General features: G+C 37.1%; 1 protein-coding gene across 1 annotated transcript in view; it reads right to left on the minus strand.

Moving 5' to 3' along the window:
- Positions 1–26,019, minus strand: part of HECW1 (HECT, C2 and WW domain containing E3 ubiquitin protein ligase 1) — a 675,231-nt gene that overhangs the window by 190,018 nt on the left and 459,194 nt on the right. Inside the window, exons 16-17 of the mRNA XM_053662971.1 lie at positions 9,718–9,823; positions 8,514–8,610 (exon numbers count right to left, since the gene is read on the minus strand). Coding sequence (XP_053518946.1) covers positions 8,514–8,610; positions 9,718–9,823 — 203 coding nt within the window. The remainder of the gene's footprint in view (positions 1–8,513; positions 8,611–9,717; positions 9,824–26,019) is intronic.

Here is a 26,019-nt window from a genome sequence, read left to right on the forward strand (position 1 = left end):
ATCTTCCAAAACTCAGTGAAAAAGAAGCAGAAAATCTAAACACACCAATAACAGCTAAAGAAATTGAAGCAGTAATCAAAAAGCTCCCATCACACAAAAGCCCTGGAAGAGATGGTTTCACAGAATTCTACAAAGCATTTAAGGAAGAGCTAACCCCTATTCTCCACAGACTATTCCAAAAAATCCAGAAGGATTGAAAACTCCCAAATTCTTTTTATGAAGCCAGCATCATCCTAATTCCAAAACCAGATAAACACACAACAAAGAAAATTCCAGGCCAATATCGCTGATGAACATAGATGATAAAATCCTCAACAAAATATTGGCAAATCACATCCAACAATATATCAAAAAGATCATACACCATGACCAAGTGGGAATCATCCCAGGTATGCAAGGATGGTTCAATACTCTCAAATCAGTAAATGTAATACATCACATAAACAAAAGCAAAGACAAAAACCACATGATCATATCAATAGATGCAACACCCATTTATGATAAAAACACTCAGCAAAGTCGGAATACAGGGAGCATTCCTCAATATAATAAAGGCCATATATGAGAGACCTACAGCCAATATCATACTCAATGGGAAAAAAACTAAAAGCTTTTCCACTAAGACCAGGAACAAGACAAGGATGTCAACTTTCAGCACTTCTGTGTAATATAGTATCATAATTTTTAGCCACAGCGATCAGGGAAGAAAAGGAAATAAAAGGCATCCAAACAGAAATGAGGAAACAAAACTGTCACTGTTTGCAGATGACATGATAGTGTACATGGAAAATCCTATAGACTCTACCCAAAAAGTGCCCAAACTAATTAATGAATTTGGCAAAACAGTAGGAGACAAAGTCAATATCCAGAAATCAAAGGCATTTTTGTATACTAGCAATGAATCAGCAGAAGCAGAAATCAAGGAAAAAATCCCATTTGATATAGCAAAAGAAAAATAAAATATCTGGGAATAAACATAACCAAGGAGGTAAAAGACCTATATGCAGAAAACTACACAGCCCTGAAGAAAGAAATCAAGAAAGACACAAAAAAATGGAAACATATACCTTTTTCATGGATTCGAAGAATTAACATCATCAAAATGTCCATACTACCCAAAGCAATATTCAGATTCAATGCAATACCTATTAAAGTACCAATGGCATTTTTCACAGACATAGAACAAACACTTTAAAAATTTATATGGAACCAGAAACGAGCCCAAATAGCAGCTGCTCTTTTGAGAAAGAAGACCACAGTAGGAGGGATCATAATACCTGATATCAAACTGTATTACAAGGCCACTGTAATCAAAACAGCCTGGTACTGGCATAAAAACAGGCACATTGACCAATGGATTAGAACGGAGAGCCCAGAAATCAACCCAACTCTCTAAAGTCAATTAATATTCGACAAAGGGGGCAGTAACATAAAATGAAGTAAAGATAGCCTCTTCAACAAATGGTGTTGGGAGAACTGGACAGCTACGTGCAAAAAAATGAAACTTGAGCACCAACTTACACCATATACCAAAATAAATTCAAGGTGGATAAAAGACTTAAATGTAAGCCGTGAAACCATTAAAGTCCTAGAGGAGAACATTGGGAAGAAAATCTCAGATATTTCATGCAGCAACATTTTTACCAATATATCCCCTATAGCAAGAAATACAAAGGAAAGAATAAACAAATGGGATCTCATCAAAATAAAAAGCTTCTGCATGGCTAAAGAAAACAATATTAAATTAGCAAGACAACCAACTGTATGGTAAAACATATTTGCCAAGGATACCTCAGACAAAGGTTTAATCTTTAAAATATACAAAGAACTTACAGAACTCCACTCTAAGAAGACAACCAACCCAATGAAAAAATGGGCAAAGGACTTGAACAGACACCTTTCCAAGGAGGACATACAGAACATCCAGAGGCACATGAAAAGATGCTCAATATCGTTAGCTATCAGAGAGATGCAAATTAAAACCACAATGGGATACCACTTTACACTGGTCAGAATGGCTGTCATAAGCAAAGCAACAAACAACAAATGTTGGAGAGGTTGTGGGGAACATGGGACCTTAGTTCACTGTTGGAGGGATTGCAGACTGGTACAACCATTATGAAAAAGAATATGGAATTTCCTCAGAAAAATAAAAATCGACCTGCCTTTTGACCCAGCAATTCCACTGCTAGGATTATATCCTAAGAATCCTAAAACATCAATTTCAAAGAACCTATGTTCTTTGAAAACCACAATGTTCATAGCAGCAAAATTTACAATAGCCAAGAGTTGGAAGCAACCTAGGTACCCAGCAGTAAATGAATGGATAAGGAAATTGTGGTACATATACACAATGGAATTTTATGCAGCAGAGAGAAAGAAGGAGCTACCACCCTTTGCAACAATATGGTTGGAACTGGAAAGCATTATGCTGAGTGAAATAGGCCAGGTGGTGAAAGACAAATACCATATGATCTCACCTTTAACAGGAAGTTAAACAACAAAACAAACAAGCAAGCTGAATAAAAACAAAGACACTGAAATAGAGAACAAATGGACAGTGACAAGAGGGGAGAGGGAAGGGAATTTAAGGGGAAAAAAGGTGAGGGATTTGGAGGAACAAATAGGAAGGACAGAGGGAGAAGAACTAAGGAGGTTGGAAATGGAAGGGAGGTGGGGAACGGGGGGGGGGCGGGGTGGAAGAAATAGACAAAAAACTGTACTTGAAAAATAACTAAATAAAATTAATTAAAAAAGAAAGAGGGAAAAGGTATTGAAAGATAAAACAACAGTAAAAATTTAAAGAATAAAATATTATTTAAAAAAAACCTCTTGTTGATTTCAAACTGACCAAACCAGTTTTTCTTGTCTTGTTGGCTGTAGCAGGCTGAGGGGGAATTTGTATGGCTTTTCTCCCTTCCCAATGTTTACTCAGCCAGTCTTGCATGCAGGGTCCCTAGAGCTAGTCTGATGCCTCTCTCTGCTCCCTCTCTGGTGTTGGGTCCAGGTCTTCCTCAGAAGTTCTTTCCCAGGGGTTACTGCTGTGGGATAGGGTGTGCGCGGTTGCATTTATCCAGGCTGCCTTAATCCATTCCTTGTGCTACTGCGGTGCACAGGACCTACAGTGCAGCCTTCCACATGACCTCAGGATCGCTGCCTGGGGTGGGGTGGAGGCCGAGTGGCTGTTGTAGAAGAATTCCCCGAACAGTTTTTCTTTTTTAGAAATTTCTCCTACTCAAGCCTGCTGATCTGTACAGCCCAATTCTTCAGCTACACTGGTGACTATTGGGGTCAATGCCCATCACTGTGCAACTCTTAACTCTCCCCAACCGGAATCCACAGACTCTGGGGGTGATCACAGCCCCTGTGTGTTTTCCTCTTTGTCCTTATTCCCCTCTCTGAGACTTCAAGCAACCAGGTCTCTCCAGGTGCTGCTTAAACCTTGTTTGGCCAGGGAGGGAGGGAGCAGTTGATCAGGCTCTCTCCCAAGGACCCTGTGGCAGGCCCATGGCTCTGAAGGAGGGGCCTGAGGCTACACCTGCCCTGGTCCCCAAGCTGGTTCCTGGGACCTTATTGTCCTGATGCACTCTCCTTACTATCCAGTTTTTCAGTGTCTGCTACAATTTTTGGTCTCTGATTTTCATATTTGCTGGGGTACTGTTGGCTGTGTGCTCTGTTCCTCCGTAGATTGGCTAGGTTTTTCTCCTATGTGTAGGGGGAAGTAGAGTCTGCTCCCTCCTACTCTGTCACCATATTCCTTCATGGCTTTGTGTAATTTTTGGTGTTCTTCTTGTGATTAATTTCTAGTTTTGTAGCATTGTGGTCAGAGATTTGTTTGATATGATTTCAATCTTCCTAAATTTATTGAGACCTATTTTGTGCTGTAACATTTTGCATATCTTATAAAATGTTCCATGTGCACTTGAAAACTGTATATTTTGTTGCTTTGGGATGAAATGCTCTGTAGATATCAATTAAATCCATGTGATCTAGTGTGTCACTTAAAGTCACGGTCTCCTTGTTGATTTCATGTCTAGAAAATCTATCTAATGAAGTCAATGTGGTGTTAAAATTACATACTATGATTGTATTTTTTAATCTTTTCCATTATGTCCATGAAGTTTAGCTTCACATATTTAGGTGTTATGTTGGATGTATAAATGTTTACTAGGGTTGTATCCTTTTTTTGGTATGTTTGTTCTCTCTATCATTATGCAATGTTCTTCTTTGTCTCTTACTATAACCTTAGTTTAAGTCTATTTTGTCAGATATAAATACAGCTACCCCAGCTCTTTTTCCTTTCCATTTGCATGAAATAACTTTTTCTGTCCTTCTCCTTTTAGTCTGTGTGTATCGTTCTATCTGACAAGGAAGAAAGCATATATGTGGGTCTTGTTTTCTTATTCATTCAGCTTCCCTTTGTCTTTTGGTTGGAACATTTGAGCCATGTACATTTAAGCTGATTAATTATAGATACATATTTATTGCCATTTCATTGTTAGACTATTTTTCTGTTTTTTTTCTCTTTTTCATTTTCTTCTTAAAGCAAACCCTTTAACAATTTGTTGCAGTTCTACTTTGGTGTTAAAAAACTTCTTGAGCTTTTTCTCTCTGGGAAGCTACTTATTTCTCTTTCAATTTCAAATTATAGTCTTGATGGGTAAAGTAGCCTTGGTTATAGGTCCTTGCCTTTTATGTTGTTGAATATTTCATGCCACTTCCCTCTGGCCTGAAATGCTTTTGTTGAGTAATCAGATGCCAATATAATTGATGCTCCCTTATGGATAACTACCTGTTTTTCTCTTTCAGCTTTTGGGGTTCTATTCTTGTCTTCAAGACTTGTTATTTTAATTATGATGTGCTTTGGTATAGACTCTATGGGTCCAAGTTGTTTGGGAGTGTTTGAGATTCCTCTGCTTTTGTGTCTCTCTCCTTCACTAGATTTGGGAATGTTTTAGTCATTATTTCTTCAAATAGGTTCGCAATCCCTTGCTTGGCTCTCTTCTGTTTCTGGTATTCCCATTATGTAGATGTTGTTATGCTTCATGTTGTCCAAAATGTGTCTCCAGCTCTCCTGATTTTGTTAAATTCTTTTTTCTCTTTGCTACCTGGGTTTTTTTCCTACCCTGTCTCCCAAATCACTGGTATGATCTGCTTCATCTACCCTACTGTTTTTTCCTTCCAGTATATTATTAATTTCAGATATTATGTTCTCTTTCTGACTTCTTTTTATATATATTTTTGTCTTTTCCCATGTTGTTGAGTATTGGTATAATCATTAGTCTAAAGTCTCAATCTGATAAATTGCTTGCTTCCATTTCATCTAGTTCTTCTTCTGGAGAATTCTCTTGTTCTTTCACTTAGGATCTGTCTCTTTGTCTTCCCATTTTGGCTGCTTATTTGTTTTTTTCTGCTTTAGTTGTTAAACTGATCAGTGATATAACCTCAAGCTTTAATCAGCAGTCTGGCTCGGACAACAGAAAATGTGGCATGGTAATTACTGTGGACTGGGTTATTGCTTCCCTTCAGGCTGATGCCACTTGGAGAGGAGTGTTATGCCTGAGAAAGATGGATTCTACAATATGGGGACTGTCTCAGTATAAGGTTCCTAGTGGCTGTTCCTTCAGTTCTTTCCCAAGAGCCACCAACCCCATACTCTCTTAATAAAGCATCTCTGGTCCCCTCTGGCCTCCTTGCACTGGAACCAAGGGTAAGTGGCTACAAAATAAATTTTGGGCATTTGCCCTTTAAGAGGCTCTTTCAGTCCCCAGCTCTCTATCCACGATGGAAAGAAGCCCTGCTGCTTTTCATAGCTGAATGTTATCTGGGTTCTTTTTTTGACTCTGTTTTTGTAGACTGGGACACCCAGCTTGTGGTTTAGACTGAAAATTTGTCAGGGGGAACCCCCTGCTCACTGAAATATCCCTCTGGAACCTACCAGAGCATGGCCAGCCATTTCACCCTTCCTCCACACTTCCTACCAGTTTTGGTGTTGTGAAGTGGTTTCTTCTGTCTGCCCTTGGTTTGAGGTTTCTCTCAAGCTACTGTTCACTTGGTTGTTCAGGATAATTTCTCTGCAATTTAGTTTTAACCCCAGATTGGTCATGGGAGGAAGCTAATATAATTTCTACTTACTCCTTCACTATCTTGGATCAGAAAACTTTTCAATTAATATAAATCCTCTGAAAATTCCTTGGAAATTTCTTTAAATTATTATATATTGTGGAAAAATAAAGCAGCCAATGAATAAATGACCCGTATGACTGAGTATGGTACTTCTTGTTGTGGTAAAGTTATGAAATTTGGGCAGAGCTGAATGAAAATAAGTGGCAGTGACACAATACTATGCCGAAGCTCAACTGTTTATATTAAAGAATTTCTTTCACTATAAAAGTTGTTTTGTATCTTCAAATTAAAGCACAAGGTTCTGAGGTACCAGAGTAGGTACAAAGACAAGGTCCTGCTCTAAAGAATTTATAGCATTGTAGGGAGACATAAGTTCATAATAGAATAAAAGAGATGTGGGGAAATATCTTAGAGACACAAAGAAAATTATTAAAGAAAGGCACAAAAATAATAAAGCCTGCCTTGATCACTAAATCTTTGTATTTGATTTGAGCCTTTAAAGCAGAATGAGATGGCTGTAGGATAGAAGCCATTACAGAAAGAGCATAATTAGGAAAGAACACTGCATTTTTTATGGAGGTGGAAAATACCAGAAGGAATAAAAACTAGCACAAGATGGAGAGTTAGGTTAAGGCCACACTTTGGAGACCATGGAAATTGTGGTTAGAAATATTTATTTCATATGGAATAAGAGCCATGGAAGCTGTTTTGAGGGACAGAAGAGTCACATTTTGATCTGTTATATAAAATTTAAATCTGGTTTTGATAGGGTGACAAGCTATATCTTCTAAGAAGCCCCTCAAAATTCAGGAGTGAAATGGTGATGATCCAAATATTGGCCAAGATGGAGAGAAGTCAACAGAATGATTAAAAAGGAAAAAGTGAGGAGGTAAATATTTAGATGTGGAGATGAATACAGAGGAAGGAATCGAGACAATAAGCAATGTGAAAGATGGTGGTTCTAATTTACACAGGTAAAAGCATAGGGAAAAGAGGCATCAATTAAAGTGTGGTGGTGGGATAGAATGGAATTAATATATCTTGACAGGATTAATAAGGATTTGAATAGCAAAGAGGTTATTTTACAATGTTTGTGATTTATTGAGGAAATTATTTAGAGTTTTACAGTTTTCGGAAAGACTCAAAAGACCACCAAATGGGAGGTGAGGAATTAATGGCATTAATTGACTGCATTCTCACCCATTTTGTCTGATATTTTACACACATCCCCATTTAAGCATCCCAATGGTGCCTATACTGTGGTCCTATTTCACTAATGAGAAGACTGAGGGTAAATAATTGAATAACATTGGCTTTATTGGTAGTTCCTATGTGAGCAAGAATTCAAACTCCTTACATCTTCAGCTTTTGAAATTCTGAAGAGTAAACTAAAGGAAAGAGGTGTTTGAATATTTTGATGAGAAAGTGAGATTTAAGTTGAGAAAATATATTATCTTTTTATCTTTTTTCAGTTTTTGTTTATTAATATCCAGTCATTCTCTTCATATATATATAGTTATTACTTGTGTATTTAGATTTAATTCTACCACCTTATGTTGTATGTTCCATTTTCTGTGCCTTTTCTATTGTAGGTTTTCTCTCTTCTTAAGAAGAGATTAAATATTTTTATTTATTTAATTTATTTATTGTTGTTCAAGTATTTTATTGTTGTCTTCATTTTCACCCCACCATGACTACCCACCCCACCCATCCCTCTCTCTCTTCCTCCCTAAACCTAACAGCTTTGACTTTAGCCATGTGTCCTGTGTACATGTTCCTTGATGGCCCTTCCCCTATTATCTCTCCTCTTCCTTTCTGGTTACTGTTAGTTTGTTCTTTATTTCAATGTCTCTGGTTGTATTTTGCTTGCTCATTTGTTTTGTTGATTAGGTTCCACTTATAGGTGAGATCATATGGCATTTGTCTTTCACTGCCTGGTTTATTTTACTTAGCATAATGCTTTCCAAATCACTTTGTTGCTACTCCTTCCAGCTGATTCAGAGTTTCAGAGATATTTGTTCAAAAATGACCCTGGTACATGATAGGACATATTTATATTTCAAAACTAAAAATTTATATGGTGCTTTACATAAATAACTTTTAATTAAAAGTATTTTGTTCCATTTCTGTGTTTCCTTCAAAATCAATGGAAATCATTTTAGGATCATATGAGTAATATGTAACTTAATAAAATGACTATTGCTTAATGTAACATTTCTAAGAACATTAGAAAACCCTGACCCCTTCATTTTGAGTATTTGAGTTATAATTTAATTGCATGGACAAAAAGCACCACAAGGTTCTACTGGCTCTCCATATAGGTGCTGTCCCACTTGAAAAAAAGCTGGAGAGATCTGGGATTATAGGGGTGAAGGAGAAGCCCTTACCTAAGTGCATGGTTTCTTGCCAAGCTTGGTTGACGTTCCTGCAGCATTTCAAAAATGTTTGGCTGGCGAAGAAATGCCACAATCTTGTCATTATATGCTGAAATAGACAAAAGTGCAAAGTTGTGGTTGAATCTGTAGACCACAGATGATTTCTCTGATGATTGGATGAGGGTTGCTTAATACCAGAATTAATTTAAAAGTTTGAAGGGCAGGTAGCACACTCATAAAAAATGTAAGCCTTGAGGGTGTTTCCAGTGATATAATAGTAGTATTATTTTTAAACAGTCACACCAAAAGCCAACTAGATCTAAGTTAATCATCCCAATATCCCAGAAACTTAACTAAGTGTTAACACATTCCTGTGTGAACAGGTGAAAAATAAAGTAGTTTTCCTATGAGGGGAGTTCTACTCTCTTCCTTATATAACTTCTCTCTGTCATTCGCCATAGTTATTAAAGCAAAAGATTATGAATTCAAAAATATTTTTCTGAGCACTTGACCCTTATGACCTGTGGCCACGGATTGATTTCCTAGTCATGACAATGGAACTCTTCAAATCCATTCAGACTCTGTCACCTAATTTCCCTTGATACAATGGCATGTTTTATGAAAGAGGCAAATGAGTTTAGAAATGAAGACTGTGTCAGCTTATCCCCATAAACACAAGAGAATGGCAGTTTAAATTAAAAACTGCTGGAGGAACAAATAGGAAGGACACAGGGATGAGAACTAAGGGGGGAGGAAAAGGGAGGGAGGTGGGGAGCAAGGGGCGGGGGAGGCTGGGATGGGAAAAATAGACAAAAAACTGTACTTGAAAAATAACTAAATAAAATTAAAATAAATAAATAAATAAAATAAAAAAAATAAAAACTGCCCCTTACAGCAACTAAATTCATCACCACATTAAACTATGCTTCCCTGGCTATAACTAACAAATTCATGAATGAAGTAAATATGAGGAGAAGTGTGTGTCTGAAAGACAGTAGAGAAGAAAGAGGTCAGGGATGAAAGAGGACAAAGTGAAAAGAAAGAGAAAATAAAAAGAGGCACAGGAGAGTGGAGAATGGGAGCAAGGGATAAAGGGGAAGACTATATCATAAAAGTGGAGAAAAAATCCACAGAATCATCAATATTAAGTGATTCACAATATGGAAAATAAGATTAGTTATTGGGTATCCAAGGGTTCAAAAAGCAAGATACATACCCAGCGGCAATGACTCATGTTGATGCTGGATTCGAATAGCAGCTACTAGGCTGTGAACTGGCCTGGCCAACAAAGAGCCACTTCTGTTTCTAGAGACTTCTGAAGCCTAATATGAAAGTAAAATTATTACCATTGGAAATGTCATCAATTTCAGATGGTCTTTTAATACCAATTTTTCAATATAATGGATTAAGGTCGTGACATCATCTAAGATTTAAAAAAAGCAATGAAAAGACAATATTCAAAGTGATAAAAAATAAACATGTGTGTATTTTTTAATTTTTGTAAAGACTTGATTGCTTATTTTTATTATTTATTTATTTTTATTGTTCAAGTGCAGTTGTCTTCATTTTCACCCCAGCACCTACCCCCACCCCCACCCTTGAACCTACCCTTTTGGCTTTGTCCATGTGTCCTTTACACATGTTCCTTGATTGCCCTTCTCCTATTTTCCCTCACTATCCCTCTCCCCATTTCCCTCTGTTTACTGTCAGTTAGTTTTTTATTTCAATGTCTCTGGTTATCTTTTGTTTTCTTATTTGTTTTGTTGATTAGGTTCCACTTACACATTAGTGGGAATGCAGACTGGTGCAGCCACTATGGAAAACAGTATGGAACTTCCTCAGAAAAATAAAAATGAAACTGTATTTTGACCCAGCATGTTTTTAAAATATGAGTGATTGATGTACCATATTGTAATTTTAAGAGAGTAGTTGTGTCAAGTGTCATGAATATTAAATTAATACACTCAACAGGAGATGTCAATATCATGGTACAGTGAAAAGACCTCTTTAAGTTACAAAAAGTTGAAGAACTATAATTCAGCAAAAGATACCTGCTTAACACACAAAAATGCCTGAGAAATTCATAGTGAGACATCTGAAGGTGGGCATATTGAAGAGTAAGGAAGGTGGGGTGGGGCAAAGGACAAAGAGAGGGTCCTCAGCTGATGTAGTAGCCATGATGAAGTTGAATGCAGCCCTCACATAGAGGAGAAGAAAATATTCTGGTCTGAGTAGCCAGCATCCATTACAGCTAAACTCAGTGACAGCTATCATTGAGTAGTGGCTGCCATCACTTGCAAGTAGGCAAACCAGAGACTTGTAAACCTAACACCTCTTAACCTCATTTAACCTCTACTTTTAGTGGAACCTGGCAGAAGCAGAACCCCAAGGAAGCAGTAGAGATGCTTTGACTAGCACAGCATGACTGGCTGTTTCTGCCTACAGGAGACAGCACCAAGAATTCATAGGCCTGGAGGCTCATCACAATATAGATGGTGCCCTGAAACCAAAGTTGCCTGGACAGAAGGGATGCTCATCAACTTGGGGAATAGGGGGTGTTTTCCACAACCAAGGTCAAGGCATCCCAAAAAGATCCTGGAGGTTTTACTAGGTAAGAAGACAAAAATTGATACCATAATATCATCTACCTAAAAACAACAACACAAAAGATCTCCACTTATCAACCTGATGAATTCTTATAAGCAAAATACAACTTAAAAAATTTTGAAAATTCACTGTATCAAATGTCCAGGCAGCAAAACCATACATCAAGTACTATGAATAAGCAGAAGAAGGTAGCTCATGAAGAAAGTAAAATACCTCCAAAAACCAATCTCAAAGATATGGAAGACTGATTTACATGACACAGAATTCAATATTGCAGTTAGGGAAAAGGTCAACAAGATAAAAAGCAACTCAAAAAAAGCTAATGATCTCAAGGAATATAATAAATGAGCAAAAGAAATGCTTTAAAGAACAAACAGAAATTATGGAGCTCAAAAACTCAATAAATGAGATGAACACTACATTAGAAAGCATTGGAAACAAAGCAGACCATATGAAACACAGAATTATGTAGTTCTAATATAGAAATATAGGAATGACTCCTATGGAAAAAAAATGTCTTATTTAAAAATTGAAAGAGCTCAGAGAAAAAGTCACACAAATCCAGGAAACACAGAGTCCCAACCAAGAGGAGCCCAAAGAGGTCCACTTCGACACATCATTGTTGAAATCACAAAATTCCAGGACAAAGAGAGAATCTTAAAGGCAGAGGGAAAAAGGGGAAGTAACATTCAGGGAAGCCCTGATAAGACTAGCAGCTGAATTCTCAATGGAAATGCTCCAAGCCAGACAGGAATGGCAAGAAATATTCTAAGAAATGAGAACAAGAGGCCTGCAACCAAGACTACTTGATTCAGCAAGACTCTCTCTCAGTTAAAATGGAAGGCCAAATAAGGAGCTTCCCAGACAAAAGAAGCCTCAAAGAATATACCTTCTTCAAAACAGCTCTGCATGAGATGCTAAAGGGTCTGCATTAAGAACAGGAAGAAAAACAGTGAAAGACAGAGGAACACAGTTACAAAAAATGGCAATGAAAAAGTACCTATCAGCAATAACCTTAAATGTAAATGATTAAATGCTTCAATCAAAAGACATAGAATAGCTGAATAAATAAGAAAGCATAACCCACACATATGCTGCTTATAAGAGAATCGGCTAAGAACAAAATACCTTCACAGACTGAAAGTGAAGGGCTAGAAACACATATTTCAAGCAAATGAACAAGACAAAAAAGCTGGCATAGCAATATTTATACAAGACAAAATAGACTTCAAAAAAAGAGCCATATAAAAAGACCCAGAAATTCACTTCAAAATACTTAAGGAAAGAATCCATCAAGAAGACATAAACATTGTAATATAAATGCACTCAACATAGGAGCACCCAAATACATAAAGAAAATCTTAGAGGACTTCAAGAAAGATATTGGGAGCAATACAGTTATAGTAAGGAATTTCACACCCCACTGTCAAAAATAAAAATGTCTTTTAAACAAAATATCAACAAAGATATTGTGGTATTGAACAATGCCCTAGATCAAATGGAGTTAACTAATATATATAGAGAGAGCCTTGCATTCAAAGAAGAAAAATACATATTCTTTTCAAATGCACAGGGAACATTTTCCAAGAAAGATCACATGATAGGAAACAAAACAAGCCCTAACAAATTCAAGAAAACTGAAATCATATTAAGCATTTTCTTGGGCCACGAGGAACTGAAATTAAATACCAACCTCAAGGAAAAAACTGAAAAACATCAAAATTCATGGAGAATGAATAGAATGCTATTAAACAATAAGTGGGTTAAGAATGAAATGAAGGAAGAAATCTGAAAGTTTCTGGAAACAAATGAAAATGAGCTCAAAACAGTCTAAAACTTATGGGCCATAGTAAAGACAGTCTGGAGAGGGAAATCCACAACAAAACAGGCCTACTTTAAAAATATAGAAATATTTCTAATAAAAAACCTAACTTTAAACCTACAAAAACTGGAGGGACAACAATAAAAAAAAGCCCAGAGCAAGGAGAAGAAAGGAAATAACCTAGATCAGAGCAGAATTATATGACATAGAAACTAAAAGAAGAATTCAAGGATGAATATACTCAGAAGTTGGTTCTTTGGAAAGATAAAGAAACTCTACAGCCTTTCACCAGACTCATCAAGAAAAAACACAAATAGAGGATGCTGGGAAGATGGCGTCGGAGTAGGACGGAGCTGATACTAGCTCCTGTACTCATGGGTGAAAATCCTGGCAGATATATAGAGAAACAGCACAACAAACCATTGGTTTCCCAGCATATATGAAATTAAAAGACCAGAGACTGTGACCAACACGGAAACACCAGACAGCGGCAGAGTCAGCTACTGAAGATGGGACACAGGTGGCCCCTGTGCCGCCGCCATAGCAACAGGCTTGGGAGCCGGAGAGTCAGGTATGGGAGCCGGACACTCTAAGCCCCTGTGACGGTCCTGGGTGACAGAGGAGTCAGGAACCGGAGCTGGGACTTTCTCAGCCACTGTGCTGATACCTGAGCCACTGGCCTGGGAAACAGAAGAGTCAGTTGCGAGAGCAGGGACAGCGGAGGCTCCTGTGCCGCTGCCATAGTGACGGGACTGGACCCTGGGGAGTCAGGTACAGAAGCCGGGACTCTCCAAACCCTGTGACGGCCCTGGGTCCCAGAGAAGCAAGCTACAGGAGCCAGGACATTCCCAGCGCCTGTGCCACTGCTGTAGTAACGGGCCTGGGAGCTTGAGGAGACAGCTACTAGAGCTTGGACATTCAGCAGTGGTAGGTGACCAACGCAGTGACCAGCGTGAGAGTAGGTAGAGATGGAGAACATCAAGAAACTTCAAGGAGTCTGCACCACTGAACTTCACAAGGATCATACCACAGAAGTTCACACCATAAAACCAGGGTATCAGAACAGATCAATTTTAGAAGCAGAGACTAACAAGAAGAGTCTCAAACAATGGGATGACAAAGAAACAACCCCCAAATGAAAGAAAAAGAAGAAACTTCAGAAAGAATGTTAGATGAAATAGACGCTGATCAACTATCAGATAGTGAATTCAAAGCACTGGTTATTACTAAGTTCAAAGAGCTCACAGTGAACTACCAGAAACTACAAAGGAACTACAATGATCCTCTGCAAACTACATCAATATGAAAAAGGAAATGGAAACTATCAGCAAGGGACAAGAGGAAATGAAGAACACAATTTCCGAATTGAAGTACACAGTAGAAAGTTTCCAAAGTAGGATAGATGAAGTGGAGGATAGGATTACTGAGTTGGAGGACAAGGTAGAAAGCATCTCACAGAAAGAGCAAGAAAATGAAAAGAGGCTCAGAAAGAATGAAGAGGGATTAAGAGAAATGCAAGACAATATGAAACGTAACAATATGCGAATAATAGGAATACCAGAAGGAGAAGAAGAAGAACAAGGGATAGACAATGTATTTGAACCAGTAATGAGAGAAAACTTCCCTAATTTCATAAGAGAAAAAGTTACACAAATCCAGGAATCACAGAGAGTCCCAATCAAGAGGAACCCAAGAAGGCCCACTTCAAGACACATCATTATCAAAATGGCAAAATTCCAAGACAAAGAGAGAATCTTAAAGGCAGCAAGGGAGAAAAAAGAAATAACATACGAGGGAGCCGTAATAATATTATCTACTGACTTTGCAGTGGAAACACTCCAAGCAAGAAGAGAATGGCAAGAAATATTCCAAGTAATGAGAACCAGAGGCCTACAAGCAAGGCTACTTTACCCAGCAAGGCTCTCAATCAAGATAGAAGGCCACATAACGATCTTCCAAGACAAAAGAAGTCTAAAAGAATATGCCTCCACCAAACCAGCTCTACAAGAAATACTAAAAGGATTGCTTTAAGGGAAGGAAGGATAAGAGGGAGACAGAGAGGAACACAGGTACAAAAATGGAAATCAATAAGTACCTATCAATAATAACCTTAAACATAAATGGATTAAATGCTCCAATCAAAAGACACAGAATAGCTCAATGGATAAGAAAGCATGACCCACACATATGCTGCTTACAAGAGACCCACCTCAGGACAAAAGACCATCACAGACAAAAAGTGAAAGGCTGGAAACAAATTTTCCAAGCAAACGGACAAGAAAAAAAAGCTGGGGTGGCAATTCTCATATCCGACAAAATAGACTTCAAAAAAAGGGCCATAAAGAGAGACCCAGAAGGTCATTTCATTATACTCAAGGGAAGAACCCACCAGGAAGACATTAACATTGTAAAGATATATGCACCAAACATAGGGGCACCCAAATATACCAAGAAAATCTTAGAGAACTTCAAGAAAGAGACTGACAGCAACACAATCATAGTAGGGGATTTGAACACCCCACTATTGAAAATGGACAGATCTTCCAAACAAATTATCAACAAGGATATTATGGCATTAAACAACACCCTAGATGAAATAAAGTTAACTGATATATATAGAGCCCTTCATCCCAAAGAAGCTAAATACACATTCTCTTCAAATGCACATGGAACATTTTCAAAGATAGATCACATGATAGGACACAAAACAAGGCTCAAAAAATTCAAGAAAATTGAAATCATACCAAGCATCTTCTCTGACCACAAGGGACTGAAATTGGAAAACAAACCCAAAGAAAAAAAACCAAAGAACCCAAAATCTAGGAGACTGACTGGTATGCTATTAAACAATGAATGGGTCAAGAATGAAATTAGGGAAGAAATCAAAACATTTCTGGAAACAAATGAAAATGATCTCACAACAACCCAAAACTTATGGGACACAGTGAAGGTAGTCCTGAGAGGGAAGTTTATAGCAATACAGGCCTACCTAAAGAAGAGTGAAATATTTCAAACAAACAACCTAACCCTACGCCTGCAAGAACTCAAGGAACAACAACAAAGACAGCCCAGAGCAAGCAGAAGGAAGGAAATAACCAAGATTAGAGCAGAATTAAATGACATAGAAACTAAAAGCACAATTCTAAGGATCAATGAATCCAGGAGTTGGTTCTTTTAGAAGATAAACAAAATAGACAAGCCTTTAAGTAGGCTCATCGAGAAAAGAAGAGAGAGGACACAAATAAACACAATCAGAAATGAAAGAGGAGAGATTACAACTGATACCACAGAAATAGAAGGGATTGTAAGAAATTACTATGAAGAACTGTATGCCAAGAAATTTGAAAACCTAGGGGAAATGGACACATTTCTAGAAAAATACAATCTTCCAAAACTCAGTGAAAAAGAAGCAGAAAATCTAAATACACCAATAACAGCTAAAGAAATTGAAGCAGTAATCAGAAAACTCCCATCACACAAAAGCCCTGGAAGAGATGGTTTCACAGGAGAATTCTACAAAGCATTTAAGGAAGAGCTTATCCATATTCTCCACAGACTATTCCAAAAAATCCAGAAGGACTGAAAACTCCCAAACTCCTTTTATGAAGCCAGCATCATCCTAATTCCAAAACCAGATAGAGATACAACAAAGAAAGAAAACTTCAGGCCAATATCGCTGATGAACATAGATGCTAAAATCCTCAACAAAATATTGGCAAATCACATCCAACAATATATCAAAAAGATCATACACCAAGACCAAGTGGGATTCATCCCAGGGATGCAAGGATGGTTCAATATTCGCAAATCAGTAAATGTAATACATCACATACACAAAAGCAAAGACAAAAATCACATGATCTTATCAATAGATTTGGAAAAAGCTTTTGACAAGGTACAACACCCATTTATGGTGCTGAATATTATAAAAACACTCAGCAAAGTGGGAGTACAGGGAGCATTTCTCAAAATAATAAAGGCCATATATGAGAGACCTACAGCCAATATCATACTCAATGGGAAAAAACTAAAAGCTTTTCCACTAAGATCAGGAACAAGACAAGGATGTCCACTTTCACCACTTCTATTCAATATAGTATTGGAAGTTTTAGCCACAGAGATCAGGCAAGAAAAAGAAATAAAAGGCATGCAAATAGGAAAGGGGGAAGCAAAACTGTCACTGTTTGCAGATGAGATGATAGTGTACATGGAAAATCCTATAAACTCTACCAAAAAAACTGCTCAAACTAATTAATGAATATGGCAAAACAGCTGGTTACAAAGTCAATATCCAGAAATCAAAGGCATTTTTGCATACCAACAATGAATCAGCTGAAGCAGAAATCAAGGAAAAAATCCCATTCGATATAGCAAAAAAAAAAAAAAAAATATTTGGGAATAAAGCTAACTAAGGAGGTAGAAGACTTGTATGCAGGAAACTACACAGCCCTGAAGAAAGATATCAAGGAAGACACAAATAAATGGAAACATATACCTTGTTCATGGATTGGAAGAATTAACATCATCAAAATGTCCATACTACACAATGCAATATGCAGATTTGATGCTATATCTATTAAAGAACCAATGGCATATTTCACAGATATAGAGCAAATACTTCAAAATTTATATGAAACCATAAATGACCCTGAGTAGCAGCTGCTTTTTAAGAAAGAAGAACAAAGTAGGAGGGATCACAATACATGATATCAAACTGTATTACAAGGCCACTGTAATCAAAACAGCCTGGTACTGGCATAAAAACAGGCACATAGACCAATGGATTATAACGGAGAGCCCAGAAATCAACCCAACTCTCTAAAGTCAATTAATATTGGACAAAGGGGGCAGTAACATAAAATGGTGTAAAAATAGCCTCTTCAACAAATGGTGCTGGGAGAACTGGACAGCTACATGCAAAAAAGTGAAACTTGAGCACCAACTTACACCATATACCAAAATAAATTCAAGATGGATAAATGATTTAAATATAAGTCGTGACACCATTAAAGTCCTAGAGGAGAACATCAGCAAGAAAATCTCAGATATTTCACGCAGCAACTTTTTTACTGATATGTCCCCTAGAGCAAGGAATATAAAGGAAAGAATAAACAAATGGGATCTCATCAAAATAAAAAGCTTCTGCATGGCTAAAGAAAACAGTATTAAATTAGCAAGACAACCAACTGTATGGGAAAACAGATTTGCCAATGATACCTCAGACAAAGGTTTAATCTCCAAAATATACAAAGAACTTACACGACTCCACTCTAAGAAGACACCCAACCGAATTAAAAAATGGGAAAAAGACTTGAACAGACACTTTTCCAAGGAGGACATACAGAACATCCAGAGTCACATGAAGAGATGCTCAATATCGTTAGCTATCAGAGAGATGCAAATTAAAACCACAATGAGATACCACTTTACATCAGTCAGGATGGCTATCATAAACAAAGCAACAAACAACAAATGTTGGAGAGGGTGTGGGGAAAACGGGACCTTAGTACACTGTTGGTAGGATTGCAGACTGGTACAACCATTATGGAAAACAGTATGGAATTTTCTCAGAAAAATAAAAATCGACCTGCCTTTTGACCCAGCAATTCCACTGCTAGGATTATATCCCAAGAATCCTAAAACATCCATTTCAAAGAACCTATGCACCACAATGTTCATCTCAGCACAATTTACAATAGCCAAGAGTTGACAGCAACCTAGGTGCCCATGAGTAAATGAATGAATCTAAAAATTGTGGTACATATACACAATGGAATTCTATGCTGCAGAGAGAAAGAAGGAGCTATTACCCTTTGCAACAACATGGATGGAACTGGAAACCATTATGCTGAGTGAAATAGGCCAGGTGCTGAAAGACAAATACCATATGATCTCACCTTTAACAGGAAGCTAAACAACAAAATAAACAAGCAAGCAGAAAAAAAAACCAAAGACACTGAAATAGAGAACAAGGGGACAGTGACGAGAGGGGAGAAGGAAGGGAAGTTAAGGGGAAAATGGGGGAGTGATTTGGAGGAACAAATAGGAAGGACACAGGGATGAGAACTAAGGGGGGTGGAAATGGGAGGGAGGTGGGGAGCAAGGGGCATGGGAGGCTGGGATGGGAGAAATAGACAAAAAAATTTAGTTGAAAAATAACTAAATAAAATTAATTAAAAAAGAACAAACAGAAATAAAATCAGAAATGAAAGAGGAGAAATTAAAACTGATACCATGGAAATAAAAATTAAGAAATTCATTGTAAGAAATTACAATAAAAAACTGTATGCCAAGAAATTTGAAAACCTGGGTGAAATAGACAATTTTTTAGAAAAATATAATCTTTCCAAACTGGATGAAGAAGATGCAGAAAGCCTAAACAGACTGATAATAAATGGTGAAATTGAAGCAGGAATAAAAATAATTACCATCTCACAAAACCTTAATAAAAGAGTTTTTTACAGACAAAATATTTCTGGAAAAGCAAACCCCTATCCTTCACAGAGGACTCCAAAAGATCCAAGAGGAAAGTAGACTCCAAAGCTCCTTTTATGAGGCCAGCATCAACATAATCCAAAAGCCAGATAAAGACACAGCAAAGAAAGAAAATTTCAGGCCAATATTGCTGATGAAATTAGATGCTAAAATCCTCAACAAAGTATTGGCAAACTGTATCTAGCAATACATTAAGAAGATCATACACCATGATCAAGTGGGATTCATCTCAGGTAAACAATTGGTAAACAATATTTACCAATTAATAAAAGTGATATGTCACATAAAAACAGGAATGTCAAATCACACAAATGCACTTCATAAGGTACAGCACCCATTTGTGATTAAAAAAGAGTTCAGCAAAATGAAAGTAGAAGGAACACACCTCAACATAATAAAGGCCATTAATGAAAAACCTACAGACAACTCATGCTCAACAGAAAAAAACTAAATCTTTTCCACTAAGATCAGGAACAAGACAAGGATGTCCACTTGTATCACTTCTATTCAACATAGTATTGGAAGTCATAGCCACAAAAATCACACAAGAATAAGAAATAAAACTCATCCAAAATGAAAAGAAGAAAGCAAAACTGTCATTGTTTACATGATGACATGACAATGTACTTAGAAAACCCTATAGACTCCACCCAAAAACTGTTCAATGTAATAAATAAATTTGGCAAAACAGCAAAAGTCATTATTCAGAAATCGAGGCATTTTTGTATACCAGCAATAAAATATTAAAAGATTAATCAGGAAATAATCCCATTTGCTATAGCAATAAGAAAAATAAAGTACCTAGGAATAACCCTAATGAAGGAGGTAAAAAACCTACACTCAGAAAACTACACAACAATGAAGAAAGAAATTAAGAAAGACACAAACAAATGGACATATATAACACATTTAAGGACTGGAGGAATTAACATCAACAAAATGTCTATGCCACTAAAAGCATGTTATAGATTCACTGCAATTACAATCAAAATACTCATAACATATTTCACAGATATAGAACAAACATTTCAGAAATTTGTATGGAAACATAAATGACCCTGAATAGTCATAGCAATTTTGAGAAAGGAGCAGTCAGAGGAATCACGATACCTGATATCAAAGTACATTACAAGGCCACTGTAATCAAAATAGCCTGGTACTGGCATAAGAACAGACACACAGATCAATGATACAGAATAGAGAGCCCAGAAATAAACCTATGCCTCTATGGTCAATTAATATTCAACAAAGGAGCAAAAGCAGAAAATGGAATAAAAATAGCCTCTGCAATAAATGGTGTTGGGAGATCTGGAAAGCTACATACCAAAAAATAATACTGGACCACAAACTTACACAATACCCTCAAATTATATCAAATGCATAAAAGAATTATGTATAAATTGTGACATTATGAAGTCCTAGTGGAGAAAATAGAAAGGAAAATCTCAGATATTACAAGCAGCAATATTTTCACTGTTATGCCCCTAGAGCAAGGAACAGAAAGGGAAGAATAAACAGGTGGGACTCTATCAAACTATAAAGCTTCTGCGTGGCCAAAGAAAATATCGGCAGAATGAAAAGGGAAGCAAATGTATGGGAAAATATATTTGCCATTGATACCTTGGACAAGGGTTTTATCTCCAAAACATATAAAGAACTCACATGAATCTACTCCAAAACGAAAAAACAACCTAACTGAAAAATTCGCAAACTCCTGAACAGATTCTTCTCCAAGAAGGACATACAGAGAGCCCAGAGACATATGAAAGGATGATCAGCATCACTAGCTATCAGGGGGATTCCAAATAAAATCACAATGAGGTATCAATTTACAGTGGTGAAAATGGATATCATTAACAAGTCAACAAACAAGTGCTGGTGAGGATGTGGAAAAAAGAGAACCCTAGTATACCTTTGATGAGAATTCATCTTGATGGGTCATTGTGGAAAATAGTATGAAATTTTCTCAGAAATGTAAAAAATAGAAATGTCTTTTGACCCAGCAATTCCACTGCTGGGATTATGGCCTTAGAACCCTAAAACACCAATCCAAAAGAACGTATGCACCCCAATGTTCATAGCAGCATAATTTACAGCAGTCAAGTTTTGGAAGCAAACTAAGTTCCCATCAGTGAATAAGTGGATCAAAAACTATGGTACATATCCACAATGGAACAGTATACAGCAGAAAGAGAGAAGGAGCTCCTGCCCTTTGCAACAGCATGGATGGAACTGGAGATCATTATGCTAAGTGAAATAAGCCAGACAGTGAAAGAAAAATAGCATATGATCTCATCTATAAGTGGAACCTAATCAACAAAACAAACAAGCAAACAAAACTGAGAAATTGAAATAAAGAACAAATTAACAGTAACCAGTGGGGATTTTAGAGGGCCTAATGGGGGAAAAGAGGTAAAGTGTCATTAAAGAACATATTTAAAGGACACATAGGGACAAAGCCAAAGGGGCGTAGTATCCAGGATCAGAGGGAGGGATTAGTGTTGTGGTGGTGGGGTCATGGTGGAGGAAAATGGAGACAATTGTACTTGAGCAACAATACAAAACATTAAAATATTTTAAAAAGATAAAAGCAGAAAAATATTTTAATACTGAAAGACAGGTTTCTCAAAGACTACTTAACTGAATTTTATCCAAGTGAGAAGTTTTGGAGAAATATTGGAAAACACATATGATAGCAGATCTTGAAAGGGTTGGCTGTGCACTGAAATCAGGTGACATCCTCTGTCACACTTCAAGCCAAACTGTCTAACTGTCCATGAGTTACAACCCCTCCAAATAATAGAGCTTTGGAACAGGAAAAGACACTGTATGCCTGTTATCATAGTAACTTCTTGTAGTTGGGCATTGAAATAAGAAAAGTCTAACTTACTATTTCTGGCGGTCATAGGGAATTATTGTGTTGGAGATATGCTTAGGGAATAATGGTGCTTACTTCTTCAGGTCACCTGCTCACTGACAAAAATAAGCTGCATTGAACACTTTGTAAAGGAGATGAAGCTGAGCTGCCCTTAGGGCAAATGGCTGATTTATGCATATGCTTTAAGCTCACTATGAATGACATGGAGGAAACAAAACATAGTAGACTTAGAGCTTGTGGTTTCCCTGAGCCATAGAAACATCTGGGGTAAGGGTCACTGAGTTGACTGCAAAGAAGTATTCAATGACCTAAAGACTAGAGCATGAAAATAGAATAGTTAGAAATGTCACTCTACAGCTAAGGGCCAGGAATTAACAGGGATGAAGACAATTTCAAGTAGGATTTGGAGGCGAATCTAAGATTGGACTAAAATTTAGGAGGCACTAGGGTTCTTGAATTGTTGAAGTAGTACTAAATGGCTTATCCTGAGAGACATCTGATATGAACTGAGTGATTGATTTGGATCTCACTGCAAATAACATGATGCTAACATTTCCTTTCCTAACTACTAACAATGACTAGAAGAATGAATTTTCCATTTAAAATCTGAATTATATTACTCATAGAATTCCCTGGCATTTGACACTTTTTATTTTAATGAGTTTCTCAGTGCTGTGTATGAGAGAGTGAGAAAGAGAGAAATAGGGAGAGGATAGGCCCTAGTGATCAGCCTCTTCCTCGACATGCTATGACTGTTTTTTCAGGACTTGGCAAAACCCATGTAGTAATAACTACTTTTAAGATTTTTTTCCTTTTCATATGGAGATAGCTTTAATCATAATTGTAAATGTGAAAATTTCAAACCTTTAACTCTGAAGATTAGAAAAGAGGTAGGCTCATGAAATACCTTTAGTGATTGGTAAACAAGCTTCTCTTTTGTGTCACAATTTGCAAATGTAAACTGGTGATGTTTTTAAAGCTGTGATTATAATGTTCAGATTTTAGACTAACAATTAGCTAAAAATTTCCTTGAAAATGGTGGATACCTGATGGTAAAAAAATTATACCCAAATGATAAATTTATAGTTATCTCCCTTTTGTGTTCTAAACATAGATTTAAAAAGTTTTGTTTGTTAAAGAAACAGAAGAGAGAACTCTATGTTTGTGTTGTTCACCATATTTATAATAGTAAAAAGTGGGGAAAATGTAATGTAGAGCAAAATGTTTGTGATAAATTATGGTAGATCCATATGATAATTATTGAAAAATTTTAATGGTATGGTACTGTAATGGTAAATTGGGGTACAGAACTATAGACAACATGACAACTTTTTACTTCTATGTGTGCCAGGGAGTGTCTCCAGATGAGGGTTATACTCCAGATAGGGGATTTTAACTTCTTTCCATCTGTGTGTTCTACACTCATTACATATTTTTATAATTAAAAAGTTTATTTTAACAGGTATCTGAATTTTACAAACTTCAACCCAAACCTATCAAGTGTAGATTACATGACATCAAGAGGAAATTACTAATTTTAAAAAGCAGTGCAGAAGAGTCCAGCCAACATGGAGGCATAGGTAGAAATGCTTTGCTTCCTCACACTATCAAAAAAAGATAACAACCAATTTAAAAACAATAAACAGCCCTAGCTGGTGTGGCTCAGTGAATTCAGTGCCAGCCTGTGAACCAAAGGGTCATCGTTTCTATTCCCAGTCAGGGCAAATGCCTAGGTTGCCAGCCAGGTCAGGTCCCCAGTACAGGGTGTGCAAGAGGCAACCACATATTGATGTTTCTCTTTTTCTCTTTCTCCCTTTCTTCCTGTCTAAAATAAATTACTTTATGGAACACTAACAACCAAGGAGTTAAAGAAACATTCACCCATATTGGTAGGAGGTGGGGAGTTAGGAGATGGGTAGCTGAGCAGAGAATATGTACACCAAGGCAGAGAACCACCCAGATAAGATGGGGCTGGCCAAATGGGAAACTGAAGACTCAAAACTAGCTGTGAAATACTACAGGGATTGCAATGGCTGGAGAAATTCCCAGTCTCATGGGAGAGTTCTTCGGAGAGTGGGACTAGAACAGAGCTAGCAAGGGGCATTGTTCCCTCTCTGACCCTGATCTCTCCCCAACAGACAGTGCCACAACACAGCAAAGAAGGTTGCTCTACTCTAGCAAATGCCTAAGGCTCTGCCCTCTTATAACATAACAGGTATGCCAAGATGAAGAAATATGATCCAAATGAAAGAACAGATGAAAACTCCAGAAAAAGATCTAAACAAGGAGGAGATAGACAACTTATCTGATGCAGAGTTGAAAACACTGGCAATCAGGATGCTCAAAGAACTGATTGAGCTCAGTCAAGAAATGAAGGAACACATAAAGGCTACCTGAACTGAAATAAAGCAAAATATACAAGGAACCAACAGTGAAGAGAAGGAGACTGGGACTCAAATCAATGATTTGGAATGAAAAGAAGACATAAACATCCAACTAGAATAGAATGAATAAAAAAGAATTCAAACAAATGGGGAAAGGCTTAGAAACTTATGGGATAACTTCAAGCACTCTAACATCTGAATCATAGGGGTGCCAGAATGAGGAAAAAATCAAGAAATTGAAAAGTTATTTGAACAAATAATGAAGGAAAACTTCCCCTATCTGATGAAAGAAATAGACCTCTACGAAATCCAGGAAGCCCAGAGAGTTCCAAAGAAGTCAGACCCAAGGAGGAACCCACAAAGACATATCATAATTAAGTTACCCAAGACTAAAGATAAAGATAGAATCTTAAAAACAGCAAGAGGAAAGGAGAGAGTTACCTACAAAGGAGTGCCCATGAGACTATCAGCTGATTTCTCAAAAGAAACTTTACAGGAAAAGGGGGGCTGGGAAGAGTATTTGATGTCATGAAAGGGAAGGACCTACATCCAAGATTACTCTATCCAGCAAAGCTATCATTTAGAATGGAAGGGCAGGTAAAGTGCTTCCCAGATAAGGTCAAGCTAAAGGAGTTCATCATCACCAAACCCATATTATATTAAATGTTAAAGGGAATTACTTAAGAAATAGAAAAAGATAAAAAAACTATGAACAATAAAATGAAAACAAACTCATAAATATCAACAACTAAACCTAAATAACAAAAACAAAAACTAAGCAAAGAACTAGAACAGGAACAGAACCAGAAAAATGGAAATCACATTTCCATTTTGGAAATCACATTTCCAAATGGAAATGGAGGGTTATCAGTGGGAGGGGGAAAAATGGGGGAAAAGTATAGGGATTAAGAAGCATAGTTTGTAGGCATAAAATAGATGGGGGAAGGTTAAGAACAGTATAGGAATAAGAGAAGCCAAAAAAAAAAAACCTTATATGTACAACCCATGGACATGAACTAAGGCAGGGAAAGCTGTAGGGCAGGGGAAGTAAGGCAGAATGGGGAAGAAAAGGAGAAAAAAAATGGGAAAACTGTAAAAGCATTTATGCTTGTGGGAATACAACCATAAATTCTTGTATTTATACAAGAATAAAATTAAAAGCAATGCAGAAGTTAGCCTCCCAAAGGCAAGCTTCCTGAGTAACAACTTCTTTGTGTAATTATAGCCAATGAAATTACTTTTGTCATCAAAGAAACTTACTGAAAACAATGACAAGGAGTTACTGGTGATTTTAAAATGGAAATTCAGTTTCTCCTCCCCACCAGATTCTTT

Source organism: Artibeus jamaicensis, unplaced genomic scaffold (assembly GCF_021234435.1).
Source record: "Artibeus jamaicensis isolate MK-2021 breed Jamaican fruit bat unplaced genomic scaffold, CSHL_Jam_final contig_311, whole genome shotgun sequence".
NCBI lineage: Eukaryota > Metazoa > Chordata > Mammalia > Chiroptera > Phyllostomidae > Artibeus > Artibeus jamaicensis.